Source organism: Sycon ciliatum, assembly GCF_964019385.1.
Source record: "Sycon ciliatum chromosome 5 unlocalized genomic scaffold, ocSycCili1.1 SUPER_5_unloc_1, whole genome shotgun sequence".
Classification (NCBI taxonomy): domain Eukaryota; kingdom Metazoa; phylum Porifera; class Calcarea; order Leucosolenida; family Sycettidae; genus Sycon; species Sycon ciliatum.
This window is the reverse complement of record NW_027044462.1, coordinates 171,641-196,081: the sequence shown is the minus strand read 5'-3', so window position 1 is coordinate 196,081 and position 24,441 is coordinate 171,641. Positions and strand designations below refer to the sequence as shown.

Below are 24,441 nucleotides of genomic sequence, written 5' to 3'. Positions count from 1 at the left end.
GAGACCTGGTTGAGCGTGCCTCAACCAGTTATATGCAAAAGGTGATAGTATACATGTGGCAATGGCGCCAATGAACGTGCTAATAGACAGGCGTAAGATGCATGAGGTGCGAGGGAGTGTAAAGTTATAGCGAACAGGCGAAAACGGTTACACATGGCGCTTTTAGTGACATTTTGCATACAAATCCCTATCTAGTAGGGCGCAGTCACCCAGTTTCGGTGGAAGTGCGCGAGTTCGATTGGGATTGAAGTAGGAAGGAAGCGTCTCAGCTTCCTCGGACCAAGACCATTCGACTCAGCAAGCCGAAGACTACAACTGGTGAAATTTTGATTTTAGGCTTAGCTTCCCCTTTAAAAGCACGATGTAATAAAGTCATTATTTAGACTGCTAATCTCTTGCAGAATTCGTGGAAATAAAACATCAGTCAAACCCGATCTGTGTTGAGTGAGCACAAATCAGGTAAGCTTTTTTGAAGTCTGGGTGCAAGGGTAATACAAATAAGTCACCGTTGCCACCCTAAGCAGCTTTAGTATCCCTGTAGCAGCTGCTATTAACCTCACTTTTCATCGTCAGCATTAAGCACAGATTCTACATTCTGCATTACCGACACGTTGTGCATACGTCTTGAGACGTATTTAGCATATCAAAAACGTTTTGATGGAGATAAAGTCTCCTCGGGATGACCTTCAGGATCTCTGGAAGGATATCATTTTTTGTACTTGCGACCGGATGCAAAATTTGAAGCTCAACATGTACTCGCGATTCAACTTCCTCTCAGCTTGTCTGTGAGCGTGCAACTGCAACCCATAGCGTCTGTGACTAACTGTGGACTGTGGCCACCACTGAGCATGTCGACCTGGCCCTTCTGACGTTTGACGGCCTCCAAAATCTGGCCACCCAGAGGGACATCTCGAAATCTGATTCTCTCTCGCGGCAAGACCTGGTAGGAGCTCTCCGGAAGGAGGGCATCGGTACCACCCTATCCTGGAAGGTTCGACTGGTATAGGATTTTAACGATCGCCATAGCCTCATTGTCCACCACAATAATAGATTTAAACAAGGAGATGGTGGTGACAAGGGGGGGGGCAGAGACGATGAAATTGCGCCCTTGAAACTTGAGACCCAACAACTCAGGCGGGAAATTGCTGACCTTAGAGACAATAGCGTACACACCGCAGTACACACACATCATGCCATGCCATGCGCAAACGGGAGCCACACGACCTCTGGAAGCACAGCACAGTACAGCGACGTATTACATGTACAGTCAACTTCGCTAATAACGACTGCGGATATAACGACAATTCGCGTAGCAGGAACATCCCAACAACCTGCACGTGCACTCGCTGGACTCTCCAGCTCAAGCCCGCCAATACAAATCCCGTAGGGCACACACGTACATGCTGGCAGTGTCAGCCAGCCCAGTGCATGCACAGCAACAAATCTCTATCAGCAGCACTCAACTCAAGTACAAGTACTCGTGGCCCTAGCATCTCGTAGATCCAGGGACTCGGCGCAAAATATATAGCAGGAGCACCAGAGCAGACGTTCTCGAGCCGCCCTAAGGCAAAAGAACGTTGCAGACGGTCAGTCCGCAAGCGAAAGGGTGACTAGACGTGTCGAGACATCCCGCTACACGATACCGGCTCATGGTAGCGAGCCGGCAGCAGGATTCACGACAGAACCCTGGACTAAACGGAAAATGCTCTACGTTGCCAACGTGTGGCCACACTGCTGGGCATCGTCAATCGCCGAATGGTGCTCTGCCCAGGAGTACAAATTGAGGAAGGGGTAGTGTTCACATCGAAGTACATGTACTTCAGGACTGCGTACGCACGGGTGACAGTCCAGGCAACTGACGAACAGACCGTCGATGACAAAGGTTTCTGGCCGGCCACTCTCTCACACACAGTTCAGCCCCGGTGCTTTGGCACAGACAGCTTCGACACCAGAGCCGGCAATGCCAACCAGGTAGACAACACCCTCTCCTCAGGCCCAGCATAATGGCGCGATCACAGCTGAAACCATAGTCCCATATTCTCCTCTTGTATAAGTCTTAAGTGCGTCCGGCAATTGAATATGCCATTCCTGTCTGGTAATTTAGGATCACATTCGCTCAGTTAGAGTCCCTTGATGTACTCCAGGCTAAGGTTTGCCGGCGACTCATGAAGTCTGCAAAAATAACCTTTGATATCTATAAATCAAAATCCAATTTGAATAGATTGTGTCTCTTAGAATCTCTGCAATTTCGCCGTATCTTTATTTCTCTTGTTGTTTTATTTAAGTACATCAATTTCCACCGAGAATATCTCTCTCGCTTTGCGATAACCATATCACGTAGTGCCCGTAGGCCCAAAAAGCTCGTATTTAACTCACATGGTCGTATTTTTTCATCCCTTTTCCTACAGAAAACTGGTTCTCTTTGGAATTGTCTTCCACCCCGATTGACAACTTTAGATTCCCTATCTGAATTCAAGCGTCATTTACGTATTCACATTGCTAAGTATCAGTTCGACTGCACTGGTACACCTTTGATGTGCAATCATTGATTTACATGCTTGTTCCTTTCTTTTCTGTCTTACTTTCTTTCCTTGTGTTTCTTATTATTCCTTTTTCAAACCAACATTTCACACTCACTTTGCGCACTTTCTCTCGCATCCTTAACTATGTTACTAGTACATACACAAATAGGAGATCCCCCAGATAGGCGTTAGCCTTTGGGAAATCCAGAAATAAAGACTATTTATATTATACTCCACTCGCTCGGCCTTACTTCCCTCCCTGCCAGGGTAAACTGAACATAGCCTGCATAAATGCCAGTTATCTCGGAAATAAGCTAGTTGAACTACATGACTTCTGCTCTACCTTCCAACCCGTAATGGTATGCATAACTGAAACCTGACTGTCCCATGACCAGGATCTTTCTCTATCGGACTACGAGTGTTTTCGTTGTGACAGGCCAACAGAGGAGAACAGGAGGAATACCGATCCGTTCCACGCGTATGGAGGCGTCGCAATCCTTATCAGGTCCGGTACATTTGCCTCCGTCACTCACCGCCCCGACATGCACCTCCTCAATTTCGACGCCACCTGGGTAGAGCTTGCCCTCCCAGCGAGAACTAAGTCTCCCAGGGACCAACATCAGACTAAGCTTGTCGTCGGATCTGTTTACAGACCGCCCAACAAAGCCCATCCGTTCATAGAAGGATTCTGCGATGCATTCAACAGTGCCTTGCCTCCGTGAAGAGTCCACGCTCGTCTCTCCTAGTAATGGGTGACTTTAATGCGAGGTGCTCCCAGTGGTATGGCAGTCTCACGGATCCACTGGGTAAACACATTCTTTGTGTCACTAACATGTTTTCTCTCTCCCAGCTAGTAAATTTTCCGACCCATGAAACACACGTGGGACACGTGGAGTTCTGTCCGCAGATTGAGTACCTACATACATGTATACGCCTGATAATGCTACATATGTACTTACCCATATACATGTACATGTCATTAATCCCCAACCCCTGCCTTACCTACTTGCGTGTAAACGTAACTCTCTCTCAGTTGGCTCACCTACTTGGAATGAAAGATTGCATATACCTAGCGAGATACTTATGGTACCGAAACAACTACTGAAGTAGTTCTATTCACGATAAGCAGTAGAAGATGTCACAAAGCAATTCGCAGACTGTATTCTCACTTCCTTATGTTGAGTATTTTCATTATGTGTCATGAAGTGCGACCAGTAAGTAAATACAAATTTCTACACCTACCGATCAATGCATCCTTTCCCCTCATTGGAACTGTCCCCACCTGAGCCTTCCAAGTTGGAAGGGTGTTGGTTTCCACTTCTTGGATGCGTTGTCGCACTATCTGACTGTATAAGATCTCGTTACCTTGATGGACTGTTAGTCATAACTAGTAACTTATTAATCCTATATCTTTACATTTCATTAGTATTGCATCGTACCTTCTTGCCTTCCCTCGACTTCGTTAAGCCTTTCATTCTGTGGGAAACACCAGCAAGAGCAAACAAGTACATAAGTAAACATGAAAAAGCATTCGAGCTCACAACCTCGTTCTCATAACTCTGCAAAACACAGAACATAGTTTTCAAATTTTAACATTAATTTTCTTTTTAGCATCGTTTCCGCATTCTCGCATCAATTCAGGGTGAAAATCTTCAGTAATTGTTTGGCTTGTATACTGACGGACTACAAGCACTCATAAAGCATTCACTATCTTGTAGGGGAAGTGAGCTTAACTACACCGACTCTGATTCAGTCATGGCAAAGTTACTTATAGCTGGGTTAACACATGTTCTACTAGTACAATTAACGCAATCCGCTATATCATGAACTCACCAGGGCGGCAACCTGAGATGACATCTGATTCATGGTGGAGTTTACATTAGTAAGAATCTTTGTACCCAGTTCTTGAAGATATGAATCAATACGATTGATATCATCCTGTCTTCCAGCACGTAGCTCATGTTTCAGTTGTTGAACATCCTCACTGACTTGATGTAATGTGTTGGATTGCTGTTTAAACTTAGCTGCATCAAACCACTCTGGAGAGAAAGCCAAGCAAAAGAAATCACGTTTCGTATAAGGCTCGATCAGGTTACATTCGCTTCATCAGGATTACTATTTTAGTACCAGTCATCGACAAGCACCATCGAAGCCCCCAGAGTTTTCCGAATTGCTTTCCTTGCCAAGTTCATCAGTGGATATTGTTCGCTAAACTAGAGCAATGAAGGCTACAAAATCAATAAAGATTCATTCTACGAGTACGTTTTAATATTATTAGCAACCATCGTTCAAACGTACTGTGTAGAAGTCATCCTATGACACGGTAATCTTCTCTTTCACAAATGTAATGATCCATGCATGTACAACGTGAATAGTGGTTTCTCGTTTTAATCAAACAGAACTGTAAAACTGTTCATCTGCAAGAAAATATGCGTCGCTATCGTTTGTGTGCTAGTGTAACATGACCCAGGGGAAGGTGTAAAGCGGCAAAGGGAAAGTGAGTAGCTTGGACATCATTGCCACAGACAGCTTCTCACGTGTATCACCCAGGCAACTCACAACTCCCTAGAAGTTGGACGACAATAGGACACGAATGAGATATGTCACATCGTCTAGGTCACAACCAATGGCCGATCCCCCTCCCCCCCTCCCCCCTGCCAGCGCCCTATCAGATTATCACAGAGTTGAAAGCATCAGCCAGCCCTGGTTTTGTGAACCGTTTGAAATTGCTGGTTGTAGTCATCTAACGGTATCTACCAACGACGTTAGGAGCATTTACTGATGCTTCTTTGTGCTCCGGGAATGGGTGGTGGAATGTCGTGGGAAGAGAAAACGTCATTGTGTTTGATTATGGTGCGAATCAAGATAAGGATTTGTCTTTACTATAAGGATAAGTGATGTTATTGTGAACATGATATTTCCTAACGATTTCTTAAACACAGTACGACGTCCCACTTGATCAGATCAGCATCAATGTGTTGTGTTGTATACTTACTTTCTTCACAACGTTTTCCAATATACAATGGTGGGCAGTGACAATGAACTAATGATCCTCTCTGTTGACATGTTGCACCGTTCTGACATGGATTACCAGAACAGGATGGCAGTACTGGGAGGTAGAAAAGGCAAACAAAAGAAGGACAGGATGAAAGAGGCGGCATTTTAAAGTGATAATCTCGTATGGAACTCAGATAGAAGGCAAATAATTTTTTTGACTTTCACCATTCCTCTACACACATCTTACATGACATAATTTATGTAGCTTGTTTGAGTAACAGAACAAATGTGTAATTTGAATGTTCGAAGATCTCATTTCCAGGGAAACAAAAGAAGTACCGGGACATGGTGATTAGTCAACATTATGCATATACACGTAGCATTTATCTTCACACTTTCCCGTTTGCACCTGTCCCTCAAACCAATGAGTATTGTTCAGGAAGTTCGAAGATACCGTTGTTTCTTATTGCTGTGTACTGGATAAAGTTAACCAAAGTCAAGTGTTACACAGAAAGGTAGGAATGTGGCCAGCCACAGGCTACACATCACATCACATAAACGAGAGAGCTTGGAAGCTCTGGGCCCTACGCTATGCTTTTTTGCCTTGATGACCTAGACCCAAAAAAGCATAGGGATGTTATAAATTCTTATAAATGTCTACTTTTTTTAAGACATACATGTAACCGGGGATTCGAACCCGCACTATCGCCCTGCATGCACCCCCCGATACACTTCGCATACATACATACTAATTCTTCCAAGTTGCTTCACGTTATGATCTTTCATTTGAAAGCCCTATTTGAATATGCATTGTGGCCAGCCGTCTTTGATGGTCCGGTACGGTACGGGACAGGTACGGTCGAGGTAATACGACACCGTCTACCGCATTGATGACATAGGCAAAAAAGCATATGGATGTTATAAATTTTCAATTCTCCTTTTTTTCAGGCATAACCTGGGATTCGAACCCGCACTATCGCCCTACATGCATTCCCTCATACACTTCGCATTCATACTCATTCTTTCAAGTTGCTTCACGTTATGATCTTGCGTTTGAAAGCCCTATTTAAGTGAAAGTAGGGTGCGGTTTGACATTTTGTGCTCCGAGGATTAGCCTCGAGGTGCGTCTCTCTACAGAACTACCCCTCCCCATTATTGCTTAGAACTAATAGAAGAGACCAACAGTACCAATGGCGACAAACGAAGGCATGGACCTGGCTTTGGTTGGCTATGAGGAGCTCATCAAGATCGGCGAGCAAATGTCTGTGGATAAAGCCTCGAGCCTCTCCCGGCCGGATCTGGTGAGCCAGCTGAGGAAGCGTGGAGTGGGCGTGTTGGCGCAGAGTTCGCTACCCACATCGGAGCTCCAACTTGCAATTGTAAGCCTTACTGACTCAATTAGCTGCATGTCACAGGAAATTGTCTCCTTGAGACAGGATAGAGCCGACAAAATCCTGAGTCTGGAATAGTCCTTATGCACATTGTACAGATGTACGAAGTTCTGTACTATGGCCGTAGGTGTGTACATACCCGGTCGGGTGTTCATTGTGTGCTATACATGCGCGTTTGACCCATTTAGCCTCACAATTCATGGCAAACGATCACTTTTCAAGCCTTCTTCACTTTGGGATTGAACTAACGACTAGCTAGATCTCTGCCGGAAAAAGATTTCGTATGAAATGCCTTCATGGCCCATTTCATAGTGGAAATAGCAGTAAACACAATAGGGTCCTGCACATTCAACACCCAACCGGGTCTACGGGATTCTACAAGATTATACGGGATTTCGTGCATCTGTACAATGTGCATAAGTATATAATAACACATGGTACGGATAGTCCGCAGGCCAGGGTTGAAATTTTTCGAGATAAAAAAATCTCGCTCCCGCTCAGGGGGGACCAAGTTTGGTTGTGGCGAACCGAAAGAGGACCCCTCGGGCTACTCGAAACTACTTTTGGGTATCCCCGGAGCTGGGGCTTTCGTGCGGAGTAAGCCCTTTTGGTTCCAATTTTCGGAACGACCCCAAGTGCGCAGTTGTCGTCTCCTGCAATTTTGAGTACGCGGAGAGCCTGCTCAAATTTGAATTTCGCTTTCACGTGGCGCGGCACGTGGGGCGGCACTGCAGAACTAGAAGAAATTGAAGCAGTCGGATACAACAAAGAAAGCCGAAAAGGGCTTACTCTACACGACCAACCGATCCATGGCGACTGTTTCGGGTAGCCCAAGGAGTGCTCCTTCATCCTTGGGCAACCATACATGTCTCCCTTCGACTGAGCACGCAGGTTAGGGAAACGATAATGTTTTACTGCGCCAGATGAAGGAATCGTCGAGATAGAGAAGTTTTGGTGACTGACATAATTATAAGCATAAATTATATCTCCCAGAGGCGATGGCCTGTCGAGGGATAGAGATATGATATGGACACTGGAGTATGGAATCAGTTGATCCGAAACCCCGCCGGAACACTCGGCAATCTGTGCAGGCCCCAATTGTCGAGCCAGGCCGTCAAACCTGCATTTTCTGCGGCTCTTTGAAAAAGAAGATTCCAGGCAAAAGCACTAAGCAAACAACGTCGCTCTTGCAATCCGAGGATGGCGAGCAAACCCTTCGTGCCGCTGTCATCGACGCCCTAGAGAAGTTTGTCTGCATCATGTACAACACCACGTGTTCCCGGGTCAATGATGCCAGGTACCAGCTGTTTTGCACAAGGAGTCTGCAATCCAACCAACTGCCACCCTGCAATGACGCCCTTCTAAAGCACTGCTGCCGCTCCAATTACCAAGCTGGTATTTGGAAGCGATGCCTCTTGTCACATGTGGATGCACCATCACCGAATGAGAAAGAACAAGGTGAGAGCAGCAATAGTAAAGTACACCTAAGTAAGAGAATGGCAGAATGTATTTCAGTATGTATCTTGTCTGTGTTGGTGTTGAATAAGAAAGTGCAGCAGGCTTTAATACTTATGTACCTGTAAGAGTACCCGCTGTGATAAATCTGCTAAGAAGATGTTGTATAGAACCAGTGTACTTGATATCTCTGTATGTAATGGAGTTTGAACATTTTTTCCTGTCGCTGTGATTCTTCTCTTCATATTACAGGCTGGCACCTAGAAAGCAATGGGACATTGGCAGTTGACTGGTTAAGCCTGCCACCTGCTCCAAAGTCAATCCTAGAGTTCCTCCGGTGCGGGTGCAAAACTGGTTGCAGCAGTGGCAACTGTTCGTGCCGCCGGCATATGCTGTTGTGTACAGATGCTTGCACCTGTCGGCACCACTCTTCAGTAGTATGCACAAACTACCCAGAGCAGCATGCAGCATTGCCTACGACCCAACACATCTCACCTGAAACTGATTTGTAAGTAGTCATTGATATCTTGTTTTGTTTTAAAATAATGCCGTCAATGAATGCTTCACGTGAGAGATATTTATGATAGTAACTGTTTATACCATTGGTGTACATGGCTGGTCAAATCCTTTTAAGTAATGTGAACTTGAATTCAATACTAACAAAGCGTTATATTCTCGTATGTGTGTTATAGGGTCTGCAGTGACACAGCTCATGACTGATAGCAGCCAGCCAACCGTAAGGATTCGGGACTGACAAACTTGTAAGCAATCACTAGTTGCCGTTATCTCTGTGCTGTATTAACTTCCAAGTCTTTAAGCATGAGAGATGCGCTGCTAATGAGCACCTGTCCATACTGACTATACTTGGCCATGTATGTAGATCCGTCACGCGGCTTGCTGCTAACGGGACACAATCATTGTGCGATGGTCTTTTTTCTTTCTTTCTATCTTTTTCAGGTTGAGCAATCAAGTGCATGATGGATAGCAGCCAGCTCTAGAGTGTCCCACCACCTCTGGGATATCTTGCAACAAATCTTATGACAGATCTGTGTCAGCATCAGTGGATGCCGGAACTGTCTTTCTTTGGCCGACAACCGCATCCCGCAGCACGGGTGATAGCACATCTTCTTCTTATCATATTATCTACATGACTGTAATATTGTCATTATAATTTAACCTGTACCTTCATTTTAAATTGTTTCCAGAGGACCTATGATCTTCTTACTGGAGCTCCTATACCAGAAAAGTTAGGCATGAAATATGATCGGAATGCCCGGAGACCCATGAAAGCGTGACAGTAATAGTAACTTTACAGATTATGCCAGTACTAAGACTTTATTATTATAATCAGAGACTTCATGCTAGGAAATAATAAATTATCCTTCTAGTGTACTTGTCCTATTTCCTATTTTGTGCAGGCTCCTTGTTGTATAATATGTTCTCAAATGTGACATACATTATTACAATGTATTACTATTGTGAAATGACCCAAAGGCAGTATGCCTATCGAGGGGTTCATTTGATTGAAAGAACAGTACTACTACTAGTATGTGGGGCTTGATGAGGAGAGAAACGCGGAAAATGAACTGCAAGGTGTAGTGGCGGAATTCCGTTGATTGCATAAGCATGGTTAGTGTATATTGCATTCCGTGTATTGACGCTATTGTGTTCTATTCTAAGAAATGCTATTGAGGTAGTAAAACACCTCCGATCATCATGAAAATGTGTACACAGCTAGGTCTGGGCCTTGGCTACTTCATTCCAAAGCAACACTGTTGGTATTTAATCTGCAAGATACCTAAATTGGGAATTATCACTTTGGTTGCTATGGTAACACTCTTCAAGAAGTATTTCGTTGATTTGGTCAACAAAGCCCCATGTTTCTGGGTCAAGTGACACAGATCCTGAAAGCTCTATGTATTCTCTATCATTTGCACATGTCAAACCTTGGTCCCCCTCGAACGGGAACGAAAAGTCACTTTTTTGCACCTTGGCCTGTGGACTAGGAGGGCATTATGGCTGATTTATGCCCTAGTGCGTAGCCCGAGGTCGTGCACCGTAGCCCAAGGGCCGCAGGCCCGCGGGCTACGGTGCACGACCGAGAGCTACGCACTAGGGCATACAATCAGCCATAATGCCCTCCGTACCATGTGTTTATTATAGTTCATACATGCCACGTGCCTAGTTGTAGACAAATAAGGTAAACATGGTCAAGGGAGGAGGAAGGTTCCAATCAGCTGTCATATGAATGAAGGGTCGAACAAGATCGGAAGGAGCTTTCTCCGTGGAATGATAGAACGTTTTGTGTCAGATTTACTTGCAGTTCCAGGAATATGTCTTTGCATTTTGGTGTTAGTGTTGCCTATTGGGCGGTACGGAAGTTAGCTCATTCGCTGCTGCTTTGGAGTTAACGTTGGCCGCAAACATCCTTGACCAAGTGGCACTAGTAAATAGACTAGCTTTGAGAGTACATTGTAAGTGTTCTTATTCGGAACAATGATACTTTTTCACATACATGTACATCTGAGATTTTGTTCGCATTGCTTTCAGTTTACTTGAGGTCCATTATGTACATTGGACAATCATGTAGCTAGGTACATTTGAAGTACATGTACATGTAGATGTAACTGTACATTTTGTAGGAGTTCGAGATACAATCTGATCTCTTCCAGATAGGTAACTTTGTGATGCATGTTCACCTGTCGACTTGTTCGTCTCAATTGACTTGAATTTAGTAATGCATGGTAATGACATGCTGTGTGTTATTGTCACGTTGTTATAAATTACTTCTCCTATGTCGACATTGCTAGTAAAATATATTAAATTGTTTTGGACGATGCACGTAAGTAGTTTCGTTTTGTGTGGTGTGTGCGAGTGCATGTGGTGTCCTTAGGAATGGTCCCACGTGTTCTATGTGCACTGGAGTGCTGCCAATTATGTACCAGGTCACTGCCCAAAAGGCATGGCTTGGTGCATATTTGGCAGTGCACCAGCGTACGTAGTACGCCTGGGGTCATTCCTAATGGGCATGGGTACGCCGTACCCGGGCATTATCGTCTGATAATGCCCTGGTACGGTGCTGCTCTGATTGGCCAAACGCTAGCAACGACCTGATAACAGGCACGTGACATGTATGAAGGCCTATTAGAAGTGCAACAACTCAGGCGGGAAGTTCAGGGGCTCCAACAACCGGAAATCTGTGTACACCCTCTCGTACAGGAAGCACAGCAAAATTTGGCAATGTCCGGCGGGAAGTTGTACAGCACCGCCGTAGGAGACTTGAATCCCCCACGTGAACGCACCCATATTTCCTCTGGTCCTATGCAGTACACACAGGGTAGTACGGGTTCTAGTACTCACCATATGACCCCCGCTCACACCACCTCCAGCCATTTGTCGCAGCCTGTTTTGTCAATGCATGGCACCAGACCACACCCACCTGAGCAATCCAACCCAGGGTCGAGTGCTGCAGGTGCAGGGTGGTCGGAAGTCACACGCCGTAGGGTTACGTCACGCTACGTGAAACCTCAGCCCCGGGCAGCCGACCCGCGTGTGCTAACAGGGCCTGAACGTACAAAGAAGCTTGTTCTGTACGTTGGAAATGTCAGCCCGGGTTGCAGGGCAGAGTCAATAACAGCGTGGTGCAAGGCCCGCCAAGTTGACGTACTGAACTGTTCGATTTCAGAAAACACGTACCTGGGTTCTTGCCATGCTCGCGTAACCGTGGCAGCATCGGACGAGGACAAAGTTCTCGACTCCAAATTCTGGCCGGCCACCATCCAGCACACAGTGCGAAAGTGGCGCTTTGCTGATGCCCAAGGTAACAAGTCGTCTTCTACTTCGCGGCGAGGCAGTGATGATCAATCCTGAACTGTCATGCTAACAAACCAACATACACAACGATGCAGCAACAACGACTAAATCCCAACGCCCCTGTATTCACCCCACGATCGAAACTAGCCCACCCGCTCTACCCCGCTCAGCCCTCCTCTGGCATTGCATGTCCAGCGCTTAATCCATCAGCGTTCCCTTTTTTCCCTAAATCCCAGCGTGATTTAACCCTAGTATCTCTGAATTGTCGCTCTGTTGTCAACAAGTTGTCTGAGCTCTGCGTTATTGCCGAATATGCTAAGCCTGACATAATCTGCCTAACAGAGACGTGGCTCTGTCCCTCGAACCCGCTCTCACTGTCAGGCTATATCTGCATCCGCAGAGATCGACCTCCGGAAGACAATCGGTCAGCACATTGTAGCCGTGGGTATGGGGGTGTTGCCGTACTTGTCCGTTCGGACTCCTTTCCGTACGTCTCCCCTCGTGCCGACCTTCAACGCCCTGGCTGCGAGTCTGTGTGGCTTGAACTTGGCTCCCCCTCTACTCAATCTCAGAATCCCATCTTACTATGCTGCATGTATCGACCACCCTCACAGAGCACAATGCAATTGTCGTACTTTTGTGACATGTTTGTTGAGGCATTACAGTCAGTCTGTTTAGATTCTTATGATCTGTTAGTGACTGGCGATTTCAACGCCCACAACTCAAGCTGGTGTCCCACCGATTCTACCTCGAAGGCTGGTGATCTCCTTAGCACAGTATTTGCTGCTCTTGGGCTCCACCAGATGGTTGACTTCCCCACTCATTCCTCGCCTAATGGCTCTCTTTCGTGTCTGGACTTGGTGATCACCAACCAACCACGCCTCGTGCGCTCAATTGATCAAGAACCTCCCTTGGGTATGCCAGTAGAAGGTAACGAGCGGGTTCTGGGCCAGGGGGCGCCCGGGTCCCAAAAAATGGGGTATTATTGAAAAATGGGGTACTAATAGTACCCCATTTTTGCGGTGAAAATTATTTTTGGCCCGGTTTTTTTGCGGATAAAAATAAGTGCCCCTACCTCAAAAAAAAGGGGGTATTATTGAAAATATGTATTGGGGTGTTATGCTCTACCCTAAACAATAAGGTAATATGGTGTCATGATTTGGAATTCTGCATGTATCATTAATTTTGATTTTTAGGGGTGGGTAATATGTCCTGCCCTACATCATAATATTGCATTCCGATGTCTAAAATATTACTATTTCAAATGTCAATGTTATCTCACTTTTTCCAATTTTATATTAATCAGAACTCATAGTTTTGCAGTATTTTGACTTGTAATTTCAATTTTTCGGATCATTTTCCGGAGAGAGAGAGAAGATAGCACCCATTTTGTTCACATATATCTGTCAGTAAGCGCACGGTCAATTCATCCTTTCTACAAGAAAATAAATACCACTTCTCAACATATGGTTCGGAGGTTGACCAGGCCGACATCTTTGATCTGATAGAGAGAGAAATTCTGGAGACGGTACTCGATCATCCAATGGACTCAAAAATGAATTGTGAACCAAAAATGAAATTATATCAGGTTTTATAGGTCCCGCCAAGTCCCGTCCCGCCGGGTCCCGCCTCCGGGAAGGTGACGACCTTGGAGAACACGGTGAACACGGTGCGCGCCAAAAACCAAAACGTTGCTCGCGACATGCCGTGTCTTTTTTTGTTCGGGTTTGGAATCTTTCCATTGACATAAGTCAATTAGTTTTCCATCTATGTCCGTAATCGAAAGGTCCATGAGGTGTAGAATTTTTCTAGCTTTCCTCTCGTATAATTCTTTTCGACATACAACAATTCTTTCTCGAACTTTTAGCTGCTGGAATACCGGATTCATCTTGACCTCAGATGCACAGATCAGGCATCCATGCATTGACGTCACAGTACATCATTGCAGCACTGATTTCACTGTGAAGTGTGGAACATGGGTCAATGCGCGATAAAAGGATGAACGTGATTTCAGCGGGAAGTGCGCTAATTGGTCACATGTTTTCAGCGGGAAGTGCGGTAAGTGGTTAATTGTTTCCAGCGGGAGATGAGTGGATTGGTTAATTGAAAAACAACACGTTATTCCGAATTCAACTATTACGAAAACCCTATAAGAATAGGTCCTCGGTACCTTGTCAAGCCATTGTGTGGTTGTCCGCCACCACCCCTGCTCAGGATGGAACCCCTTCGGAAGAAACCTCGTCAGTCTTTTGATGTAGTGAGATCATCTGATCTATTGCAATTCTTTAGTTATTGTCCTGATCAAGAGTTTGCAGATGTACTAAAGTTTTTCTCTCATGTTCTACCGTCGCTGGAGCTGCTTCTTGAAGAGAATATTGAGCAATGGGGTCAGTACAAGTGTTCTTTGGTAGTTCAGGTGGTGATGCAGAAGCTGAATCCTGCTACAGGACAAATGGTTTCCAACACATTCTTCTTCCGATCGAGTACAACGCTGGTGCTCAACACCATGGAGCTGAGGGACCTTCTCAGTACGATGATAGCTCAGATCAACGCTCGTCTTGATGATTTCGTTCGTCATGGATCAGGTTGGGTAGTTGAACGGATTTCCTGTTTACACATCGAAATGTCACGCTACTGTGTACTTGGAGGAAGTTCGTACATCCCCTTGCCACCGGAGTTGAAGTCGAAGAAGGCCATTGTTAACGTGCAGAACACTGACAACAAGTGTTTACTGTAAGTATAGCAGTGGGGTTTCAGTGTTGTGATATGGTGTATGGATTGAACTGTATGTTCTGTCCATGTCTTATATCATCCGTACTTTAGATGGTCAATACTGGCTGCTAAATTTTCGGCAGACAAGTCTCATCCATGTCGTCAATCGTCGTACGCAGAACATGCGGATACTGTGGATGTGAGCGGCATCGAGTTTCCAGCAAAACTGGAAGACATACCAGTCATCGAAAGACTGAACGACGGTCTTTACATCAACGTCTTCGGATATGAAGAGAAAGTCATATATCCGTTAAGAATTTCTCAGCAACCGCAGACCGCCATCAATGTATTGCTCATTCAAGACGAACGCAATGACGTGGAGGTGCAGCACTGGGTGTGGATAAAGTCATTCAGTCGTCTTGTTGCTACTGGAGCACGTCGAGCACATTTCGTCTGCTTCAGATGTCTCTCAACACACGTCACGGAGAAGGCATTGAATAATCATATGATGTACTGCAGTGAACATCCTGAAGCTACGGTGGAGATGCCAAAGGCTGGCGATAGAGTGATGTTCAGGAATGTGAACAAGCAGCTTCAAGCCCCATTTGTAAGTAGAACACTTAATCAAGGTGAACACACTGAGGTCTGTTTTTTTTTCTTTCTTTCCTGCACATGTTTCTTGACTCTGATTGTTCACCTTTCTGCTGTTTTACTCGGTGTTGTCTCTGCAGCTATTCCTAATTCTCTATCTGTCTTTTCTGCTGTTTTACTCGGTGTTGTCCCTGCTGCTATTCCTACTTCTCTCTCTCTCTCTCAAATGCAGGTGATCTATGCCGATTGTGAGGCCTTCATAGAACCTCTGTCCGCTGTCAATAAAATCGGTCATTCGACATTCCAAAAGAACAAGCATGTAGCCTGCTCCTGTTCGTACATTGTAGTACGATCTGATGGCGTCGTCACGAACCGTTTCTTCTACCGTGGAGAAGATTCTATGTTCCGTTTTCTGCTGTCACTTGAGCAAGAGGAGGAGATTATCCGTGATGAGCTTCTAGCATGTAATACTGGTCAAATGATCATTTCAGAAAGTCAGCAACGTGAATTTGAAACGGTAGTCTCCTGTTGGATCTGTGGTGAAGCGTTGGGTAGCGATCGTGTACGTGACCACTGTCACATCACCGGTGTTTACCGTGGTGCAGCACACAACCATTGTAACCTGAACATGCGGATTGAGCCATTAAAGATCAAGATTCCTGTGATCTTTCATAACTTGAAGGGATACGATTCTCATCACATCATATCTGCCATTGGGAGAACGTCCATTGATGAGATTACGTATGTGAACGAGAAAGGACAAGAACGGGTACGTTACATATGCGTGGTGTGTGTGTGTGTGTGTGTGTGTGTGTGCGTGTGTGTGCGTGTGCGTGGATCATGATGTTTTTCTAAGAAGGAAGATCATTACTATGTTGGTACTCATATTCACGTTTATATGATTGATATTCATCTTTACAGCTGCACCTTAAAACTGTGTCTCCTCTTTTTCTTTCTTCTTCTCAGACCAAGCGTCTCGGTGCTATCAACGTGATTCCCATCAACAGTGAAAAATATGTCACATTCGGATGGAGACAGTTCCAGTTCATCGACAGCCTGGCATTCTTGAACACCTCCCTAGACCGGTTGGTTTCGGCTACACCACCAGATGCATTCGCCCTTCTATCCGCACGATTTCCAGACGAGGATGAACGCAAACTGTTGACACGAAAGGGTGTCTACCCGTATGAATATATGGGGTCGTACGACCAATTCGAAGAAACGCGTCTACCACCCAAGGATGCATTCCACTCAACGCTAACGAACACGGTGAGTAGTGTGACAGATATAGTAGATCTTTCTCTCTTTCTTTTTTTCACCATCTTACTTCGAAGTACTAAAATAAGCCAAAATGTATTTGGACGCTTCCTGCAGCTTCATACTAAATAATTGATTGTGTGGGCGAACTACTAAAATAAGTTCGTTGATTTGTTTTTCTTTTTGGTGTACATTTTCTATTCCCTAGGGTATCAGTGATGAAGACTATGCCTATGCGCAAACAGTATGGACTGCGTTTGACTGTGAAGATCTAGGAGACTATCACGACCTCTACCTGGAGACTGATGTGCTGCTGTTGGCTGACGTTTTCGAAAACTTCAGAAGAACTGCTCACGCAACCTATGGATTGGATCCCGCTAATTACCTCACCTTACCGGGATTTGCCTGGGATTCGCTGCTGAAAATGACGAAGGTGTCCCTTCATCTCATTTCCGACATTGACATGTTCAACTTCATTGAGCATGGCAAAAGAGGTGGCATAAGCATGGTGTCCGCTAGACACGCCACCGCCAACAACAGATATCTATCGGAGTACAATCCAGACGAGCCGTCAAGCTTCATCCAATATTTAGATGCGAACAATCTATATGGATGGGCCATGTCTCAACCCTTGCCCGTGTCGGACTTCTGCTTTGAAGCAGTGACGGATGACCTTCTGGAGACGGTACTCGATCATCCAATGGACTCTTCGACGGGATACATGGTGGAGTGCGATTTAAGGATTCCAGATGGTGTGCATGACATGATGAATGATTATCCGTTGGCTCCTGAGCAGATGAAGGTGACACGAGATATGCTTTCTCCATATCAGACCCACATGGCAGAGAAACTAATGGTAAGTCATGGTCTATCCGGTGGATATGCTTGTATTAATCTTCTAAGGTTTGTGTATATCTATACTGTACTCTTGTAGGTGACCGGGTTGGAAGCGAAGAAACTGGTACCAAATCTACTGGTGAAAGAGCACTATGTTCTGCACTACAGAAACTTGCAGCAGTACGTGTCCTTGGGCGTGGAAATTACAGATGTGCATCGTGTGCTCTCCTTCACACAACACCCGTGGATGAAGCCATACATCGACACTAATACTGACCTGAGAAAGCTATCAACTTCTGATTTCGAGAAAGACTTCTATAAGGTGGGTACTCCACATCATGTGTGTGTGTGTGTGTGTGTGTGTGTGTGTGTGTGTGTGTGTGTGTGTGTATTTAGCGATGGTGTGGGATCTAGTATGTACTGGAAGTGTGAATGACCTGAAGATAACAGTTTTCTTATTGTTGTTTTTCTTGTCTTTTCTTTGTATGCCTGTTTATCGTAGTTGATGAACAATGCTGTATATGGCAAGACCATGGAAAACGTTCGAAACAGAGTAAACATCAAGCTCATTCGTGAACAGGATGAAAAACCACGTCTCCAGAAAAGCATCAACAAACCTTCGTACATCCGCAGTGTAACCTTTGAGAACGATCTGATAGCAATCGAGTTTGCCAGGACAAAGGTGACTCTCAATAAACCTATTTATGTGGGTACAGCCATCCTCGATCTGTCGAAGCACTTGATGTATTCCTTTTACTATGAAGTTCTCCTACCCCGCTATGGACAAAATGTACGTTTGCTCTACACTGATACTGATAGTCTGATCGTACATATTCAAACGGATGATCTGTACACGGATATGTCAAACAACATAACAGCCTATGACACATCCAACTATTCACCATCCCACCACCTGTACAGCACGGTCAACAAGAAGGTGGTAGGGAAGTTCAAGGGCGAACTAGGTGGCAAACCCATCAAGGAGTTCATTGGTTTGCGGAGCAAGATGTACGCATACCGCTGTGAAGACAACGACGACAATGGCAAGCGTGCCAAAGGTGTGCAGAGAAGCGTGTTGAAAAACACCATAACCGTCGATGATTATCGAACATGTCTCGTCGAGGAGTCTCAGCTGAAGAGAACAATGAATGTTCTTCGAAGTCGACGACATTGCATTCACGGAGAGGACCTACACAAGATTGCCCTCAGTGGATTCGACAGTAAGCGCTACATTCTGGAGGATGGTATCAACACCCTGGCATTCGGACACAAGGATATTCCAAAGCACTGATGGATTTCCACACATACTAGAGCATATGTCATATCTTCTCATGAAATACATTGTAAATACTATGCGATTCATAATATTCACGTTAATCCAAAGCATGAGCTACATTGTACATATGAAATGCTAATTCTTTTTGAGATCATTCACATCCTTCTTTGTTAACCAGGTATGGAATTTTTCGTCTTGATAACCCTTCCATTTGACGAGCCGACTGTTCTTGTTGTATTTCAACACCTTATCGAATCTCAATCCTGTGTGTCTGGCATGTTGTAGCTCAGCTCCATAGAACTGTCCTTGAATGACTTCTCCCATCAGGTCTTGAACACGATAGGTGTGGGGTACAGTGGGTAGGACATCGTTTATCATGAACACTTCCTCTGTCCAGTTGGGCGTGTACCCTTTCTCGAAATGACGTTTAGCCACAGCCAAACGCACATCATCGCCCACTTTGAATTTAGCTGGTGATTGCTTCGAGTGTACGTCTGCATCTTTTGGTTTTCCATCAAGAGAAGCTTTCGTGGGACTCACGCCGATACTGCGATGTTTCGAGCTGTTGTACTTGGCCATAAGCTGAGGAAGGACGTCAAGATACTGTGTCGTAGCTTTCTCCGTGAAATGGCGCCACATTCTGCCTTTCAGTGTTCTATTGAAGCGTTCCACCACCACGGCTTTTCCTTCGTTGTGGGTGCTGTACATGATGATGTTGTGATCCTTGACCCATTGCTTCATTGTTGCATTGTAGAACTCCTTGCCTTCGTCTACCCATAGTTTTTGTGGTACTCTGTTCGATGTTTTCAGGATCAGGTCGAATGCATCCCTGACAGCAGAGCCAGTTTTGGTTTTCAGGGGTACTGCCCAGGCATAGCGACTGTACAGATCGATGACGGTCAGCAGGAATTTGTAGTTCTTGTTGCTTCGGGCAAACCGTTGCATATCCACTAGATCGGCACTCCAGATGTGATCCACAGACCTGCTCTTCACCTTGCGTCTTTTGAAATGCACTCGTCTGGGTTTGTGCAATTCGTTAGCCAGTTGCGTGTGGAATGGTGTGGACTGCGACTTCTTCTTCTGTCTTCCATCATGAAGTGCTTTTTGCACTTTCGTATCCCACAAGGCTCCACCACCTCGCAAGGCACCTAAACTGAGAACCAGTTGATCGTTTTCCAGCTTTTCATCCTCATCGAAGACTCTTCGGAAAATTCGAAGTGCTTCATCCAGACCATATTTGGAAAATAGCTTTCCCATCAATATGGCATACCATCCACATACTGCTGTGCTTCTGTCTTGAACGGCTTGGGTGTTGGTGATGATCTTACAGTCTGCATAGGCTTCTTTAAAGAAATCGCACAGTGCAGGTTCAGTGTAATCTTGCTCCATAGTGTATAGACTGCGTCCGAAACTGTCAAAAACCAGGATCACGTTTTGCTCGCGACACACGGTCAACCAATGATGTCCACCTTCCGGTGCATCGTACACCGGTAGAACGTTGTCGGTGTTGACGATACAAAAGTCTCCATTGTTCAAGGGTGGTAAGAGGTCGTAACTTGTACACCCCACGAACCCTCCAACACCATTCAATCTTCCTTTGATGTCGGCACTGCTGAGAGGGTAGTCCATTCTTGATCATAGCCTGAAAATTTTCGCGCGCGTGATCACATTGAACGTCCACTCAGGATATCCTTGATGATACGAGTGATCCTGCTTTTATCCTTCAGAACCTCTTGAATGAATGATGCATCGTCCACCATCACCTTTTGTGCTCTGATCATGAAATGCTCGGGATGGATCAATTTTGCTTCAGTTGTTCTACCATACGTAGAAGTCATATCGTTGAGATCTTGAAACTTGAGCTGCGATCCTGGTACAGCTAGCACTAGGGTGGCTAGTTCATGAATCTTTCGTTCTGATCGAAGGAATCCATCGACATGTTTGTGGATTCCCACCGCACCCGCTATGGTTGCAAACGGGTACCTGGACATGTAGATGCGATTCGTCTCGTTGACCAGAGTAGTGTAGTCGTTCATCGTCTGCGTCTTCAGGGCATCCGCAGCCGCTTCCACCCGACTCCTGAACCTCAGTCGATCTTCATCGTAGAGTTGCAGCAGTTGTGATCGGCTTGTGAAATAGTTGCTCTTCAAAAAGGTTGCCGGTATATTTGTATGTCGGAGGAAACTGTCCAGGATTTGTAGGATCCATCGGTCAAATTCGTGGTCTTGTAATAGATTGAAAGGCACTGATGTTAAAGATGCCTTTCTCTTCTTCCTGACATCTGCAACGGAATCGCGAACTTGATCGGTAGTGGAATCATAGTTGAGTATGTTGGATGCAATCACATTTCTCACAGACGGGTAGCTGATGTGATCGGGATTGTTTTTGAAGTGGGTGTCATATAGACGCTTTACTCGCGGATCAGCTTGCAGTTCCAACAGGGTGGAGGTGCTCAAACTGTGATCTGGCACTTGGGAAAGAACTTTCTTGACGCTTTTCAAGTAGGTATTGTAGTTATTACCTCCTTTTTGCCGCATGAGTGGTGGTATACCGAGAACTTCCCACGAATTTACTCTCTTCTTGAGGATGTGTTGAGGATGTTTCGACATAAACTGCAAGGTTTGCAACCTTTTACGCTTGGGTATCGAGAAGGATCCCTTTCTGGACCCCACCCTCTGTATACTGCTCGGTAGCCCATTTGAGAATTTCACCGTAAGATGCTCCATTCTTATTCATTATTGGAATTTTTTTCAATGTTTCGGCTAACTTTTCGGCTAACTTTTCGGCTAACTTTTCGGCTAACTTTTCGGCTAACTTTTCGGCTAAACACGCACATCAACGAGGTTTTTATTCAAAAGTCACCTTTAATGCAGTGTCTTCGCAATACGTGCAGTACTGATTAGAAGAGCAATCAATGGTTAGGATAGGTCTGCGACACACCGCCAATAACTTCTCATACAATCTAAAGATAATGGATGACTTCGTGCACAGACCACCAAACAGAGTATTGAGATAACGCTTGATATTGCTTTTATCAGTGAAGCGAAATAGATACATAAAGTTTGCATTGATCTTCATGTCCTTAATGTTATCAAAGCTCTGAGAGAGAAAGAACACGTTCAACTTATGATGATGACTGTACATGGTGAAGAACTTGTAGAGACACTCTCTTTGGCTGCCGTGCTTCAAACCCATCACTCTGATGTCATCAATGATCACATAGGTGTTAGGCTGGAGATCCATGTCTTCGATACACTCGGGCATGGTGCTGTAATGCTTGAAGGATTTGAGGCTTGGGAGACGATACTGATCGGCCGGCGTGTTGGAGATGACAACTATACGCTCAGGTTGCACACGTTTCAGGAGCTTGATGAGAAAGTAGGATTTACCCATGTTGCTCTGTCCCAGAAACAATACGTTTTGACCCCAGGATTTCAGAGCAGGAATGATTTCCGTGAACCAATCCTTAGACTCGAACTGAAGACCAGGAATGTGCAGCCCGTGTCGAGCAGTGGCCGTGGTCGGAACATCGTCGTTCCTTACGGGACTAGTCTTTTTCTTCCTCCCGATTTCCTGTCCAAGGAGCGAGATAAAGTCCATGATCAGATGTTGTAGGATGGACCGATGTGAGCGGAACTCATAGAAGACGGTCCTGCACTGTTAATGTTCTGTCGAATTTTTTGAGCAAATGGAGTTTCAGGACGGGTTAGGGATCTACGAGGTGCAGACAGGAACGATGAAGCTTCGTCGAGGGCACGATGTCCTAGTTTTTTGAACAAGGCCCTTCCTTGTTTCTTTATTCCTCGTGCCCTGCGGCCTTTGGAGCGAACTTGACGAGCTGGCTTCTTGGTTTTCCGAGATGCTCGTTGACGAATCTTCTTCGGTGCATGCCGACGACGACGACTTTTAGTGCGCTTCATGGCACCTGCTGAGCTTCCCTTCCTTACTCCTCTGCCGAATATTTTATCCATTACGTTGTCACCCAGTGATGCCGTGGTACCCATGGCCAAGGGAGCAGCCAGGTTCGTCAGGAGTGGTATGGCCTTGGCGGCTAATCCTGGTGGAATGGCTAGACCTCCTCGGTGCATGGCAGGGTTGTAAGCTGTTTTCATTTGCGCTTCCACAATGTCTCCGGACTCTCCTCTCCCCAAAAGCATGGGAAGAAGTGTCATTCCTGCCATGGCAGCCAGGGGTCCAAGTCCACCGCGTTGCATTGCATCTTGTTTTGTCGTGGGTTCCGCCATCTGCTTTTCCATCTCATCCGGTCCAGCACCGATTAGGTTTTTCCAGAAGCTCTTTTTCCAGAAGAATCCACCGTGTTGTCGACTCGATGTTTTCAAATCACCACCGTAGACACGATGTCTGGTCTCCAGGTCACCACCTTCCATGATGCCCTTTTACTACTAGGTCGGAATTAATTCATACAACTTCGGCTTTGATACCTTCATCTTTGCTCATGGTGTACAAGTACTTGTCCATGCAGAGAAGGTTGACTTTGATCGAGGCGCCATTTTCGCTAGGTCTCCTCACGGGGGCGTTTGTCACGTCGCTAAATTGATAGTCGATGGACAGATTTCCTCTCGATCTTGGATTGTCTGTGGTCCGATCCAGATTCAAGTTGATAGGCACCATAAAGTAGTGATTGCAGTAATCTGCAGCGGTGATGGGGATTTGCGTTCCATACGTCTTGCCGAAAAAGTCTTGAACCAGATTGTAGCCACGCAGGTAGGAGGAGTTGTTGTAATCGTAGAAGTATTGCCCTTCAGTATTACGACTCACATCCCACTGGAACTTGAGCGGGTTGTCAAAGAGCGTCTGGTCGTTGACAGTGACACGAAGTTGACTGAGATTTGCATGAATCATGGCCAGTCTGTTCGAAGAATGCGATGCTTGACCTCCAGCCAATGCTGGCTGTGTACCATGAGTCAAATCTGTGAAGAACAGGATCATCCTGCGTGGAATGTCCGCATTGTGAAGCAGTTCCAGTGTACCAGCATCATCTGAAATGCTCTTTTGTATGAGACGAGGGCACCACGTGTGGAAATAGAGTTGTTTGGGAAGGCGTACACGATCGGTGAGATTGGGTTCCATGCGATAGGTAGTGTACACAAAGTCCAATTGGAGTAGATCGATCTCAATATCACCGACGCTCAGAGCACTGTTGGCACCACCGCCTTGATCGCTAAGCATGATGTATCTGGAAAGCTCGGATTGTGGCAGATCAAAGCGAAGCTTCACCTGTGTACCCGGGGGTAACCAAGCATCGTCCTGATTGAAAAACGGTAGGAAGGGTCTCAGCTTGTACTGAAACCGTCCAACAGCTGCACGAAGTGCATTTTCCTGAACCGTGTTGGAGAAGCCTTCGTTGGTGACAAGCTCGACGGTGGGTGCACGCTTGGGTGTGAAATTAGCGGCGAAATCCGGTGCTTGTGCTGCATTAGCGTTTGCAGCGTTTGTTTCGAAGGCATAGCCATGCTTACGCTTCACACCAAGTTGATAGGGCGTTAAATCCACACCTCTCAATGCTCTTTGCGGATCCAGTTTCTGTAGACCGTAGAGATCCGAGTCCACGTACTGAAGGCGTTCGCTG

General features: G+C 45.6%; 2 protein-coding genes and 1 long non-coding RNA gene across 3 annotated transcripts in view; 2 read left to right on the top strand and 1 right to left on the bottom strand.

Annotated features, from left to right (window-relative positions):
- The window catches only part of LOC135830308 (angiopoietin-related protein 7-like), a 49,207-nt gene that overhangs the window by 6,305 nt on the left and 18,461 nt on the right, over positions 1–24,441 (bottom strand). Inside the window, exons 4-6 of the mRNA XM_065342573.1 lie at positions 5,518–5,631; positions 4,356–4,561; positions 3,962–3,998 (exon numbers count right to left, since the gene is read on the bottom strand). Coding sequence (XP_065198645.1) covers positions 3,962–3,998; positions 4,356–4,561; positions 5,518–5,631 — 357 coding nt within the window. The remainder of the gene's footprint in view (positions 1–3,961; positions 3,999–4,355; positions 4,562–5,517; positions 5,632–24,441) is intronic.
- LOC135830304 (uncharacterized) lies at positions 8,148–9,128 on the top strand. The gene is made up of 3 exons (XR_010556011.1): positions 8,148–8,368; positions 8,618–8,873; positions 9,058–9,128. It is a non-coding gene; the product is annotated as an uncharacterized LOC135830304 (long non-coding RNA).
- Positions 15,882–18,866, top strand: LOC135830299 (uncharacterized). Its single transcript, XM_065342567.1, has 4 exons — positions 15,882–16,250; positions 16,448–16,750; positions 16,947–17,594; positions 18,078–18,866. Exons 1-4 carry the CDS (start codon positions 15,882–15,884, stop codon positions 18,864–18,866), a joined length of 2,109 nt encoding a protein of 702 aa, XP_065198639.1.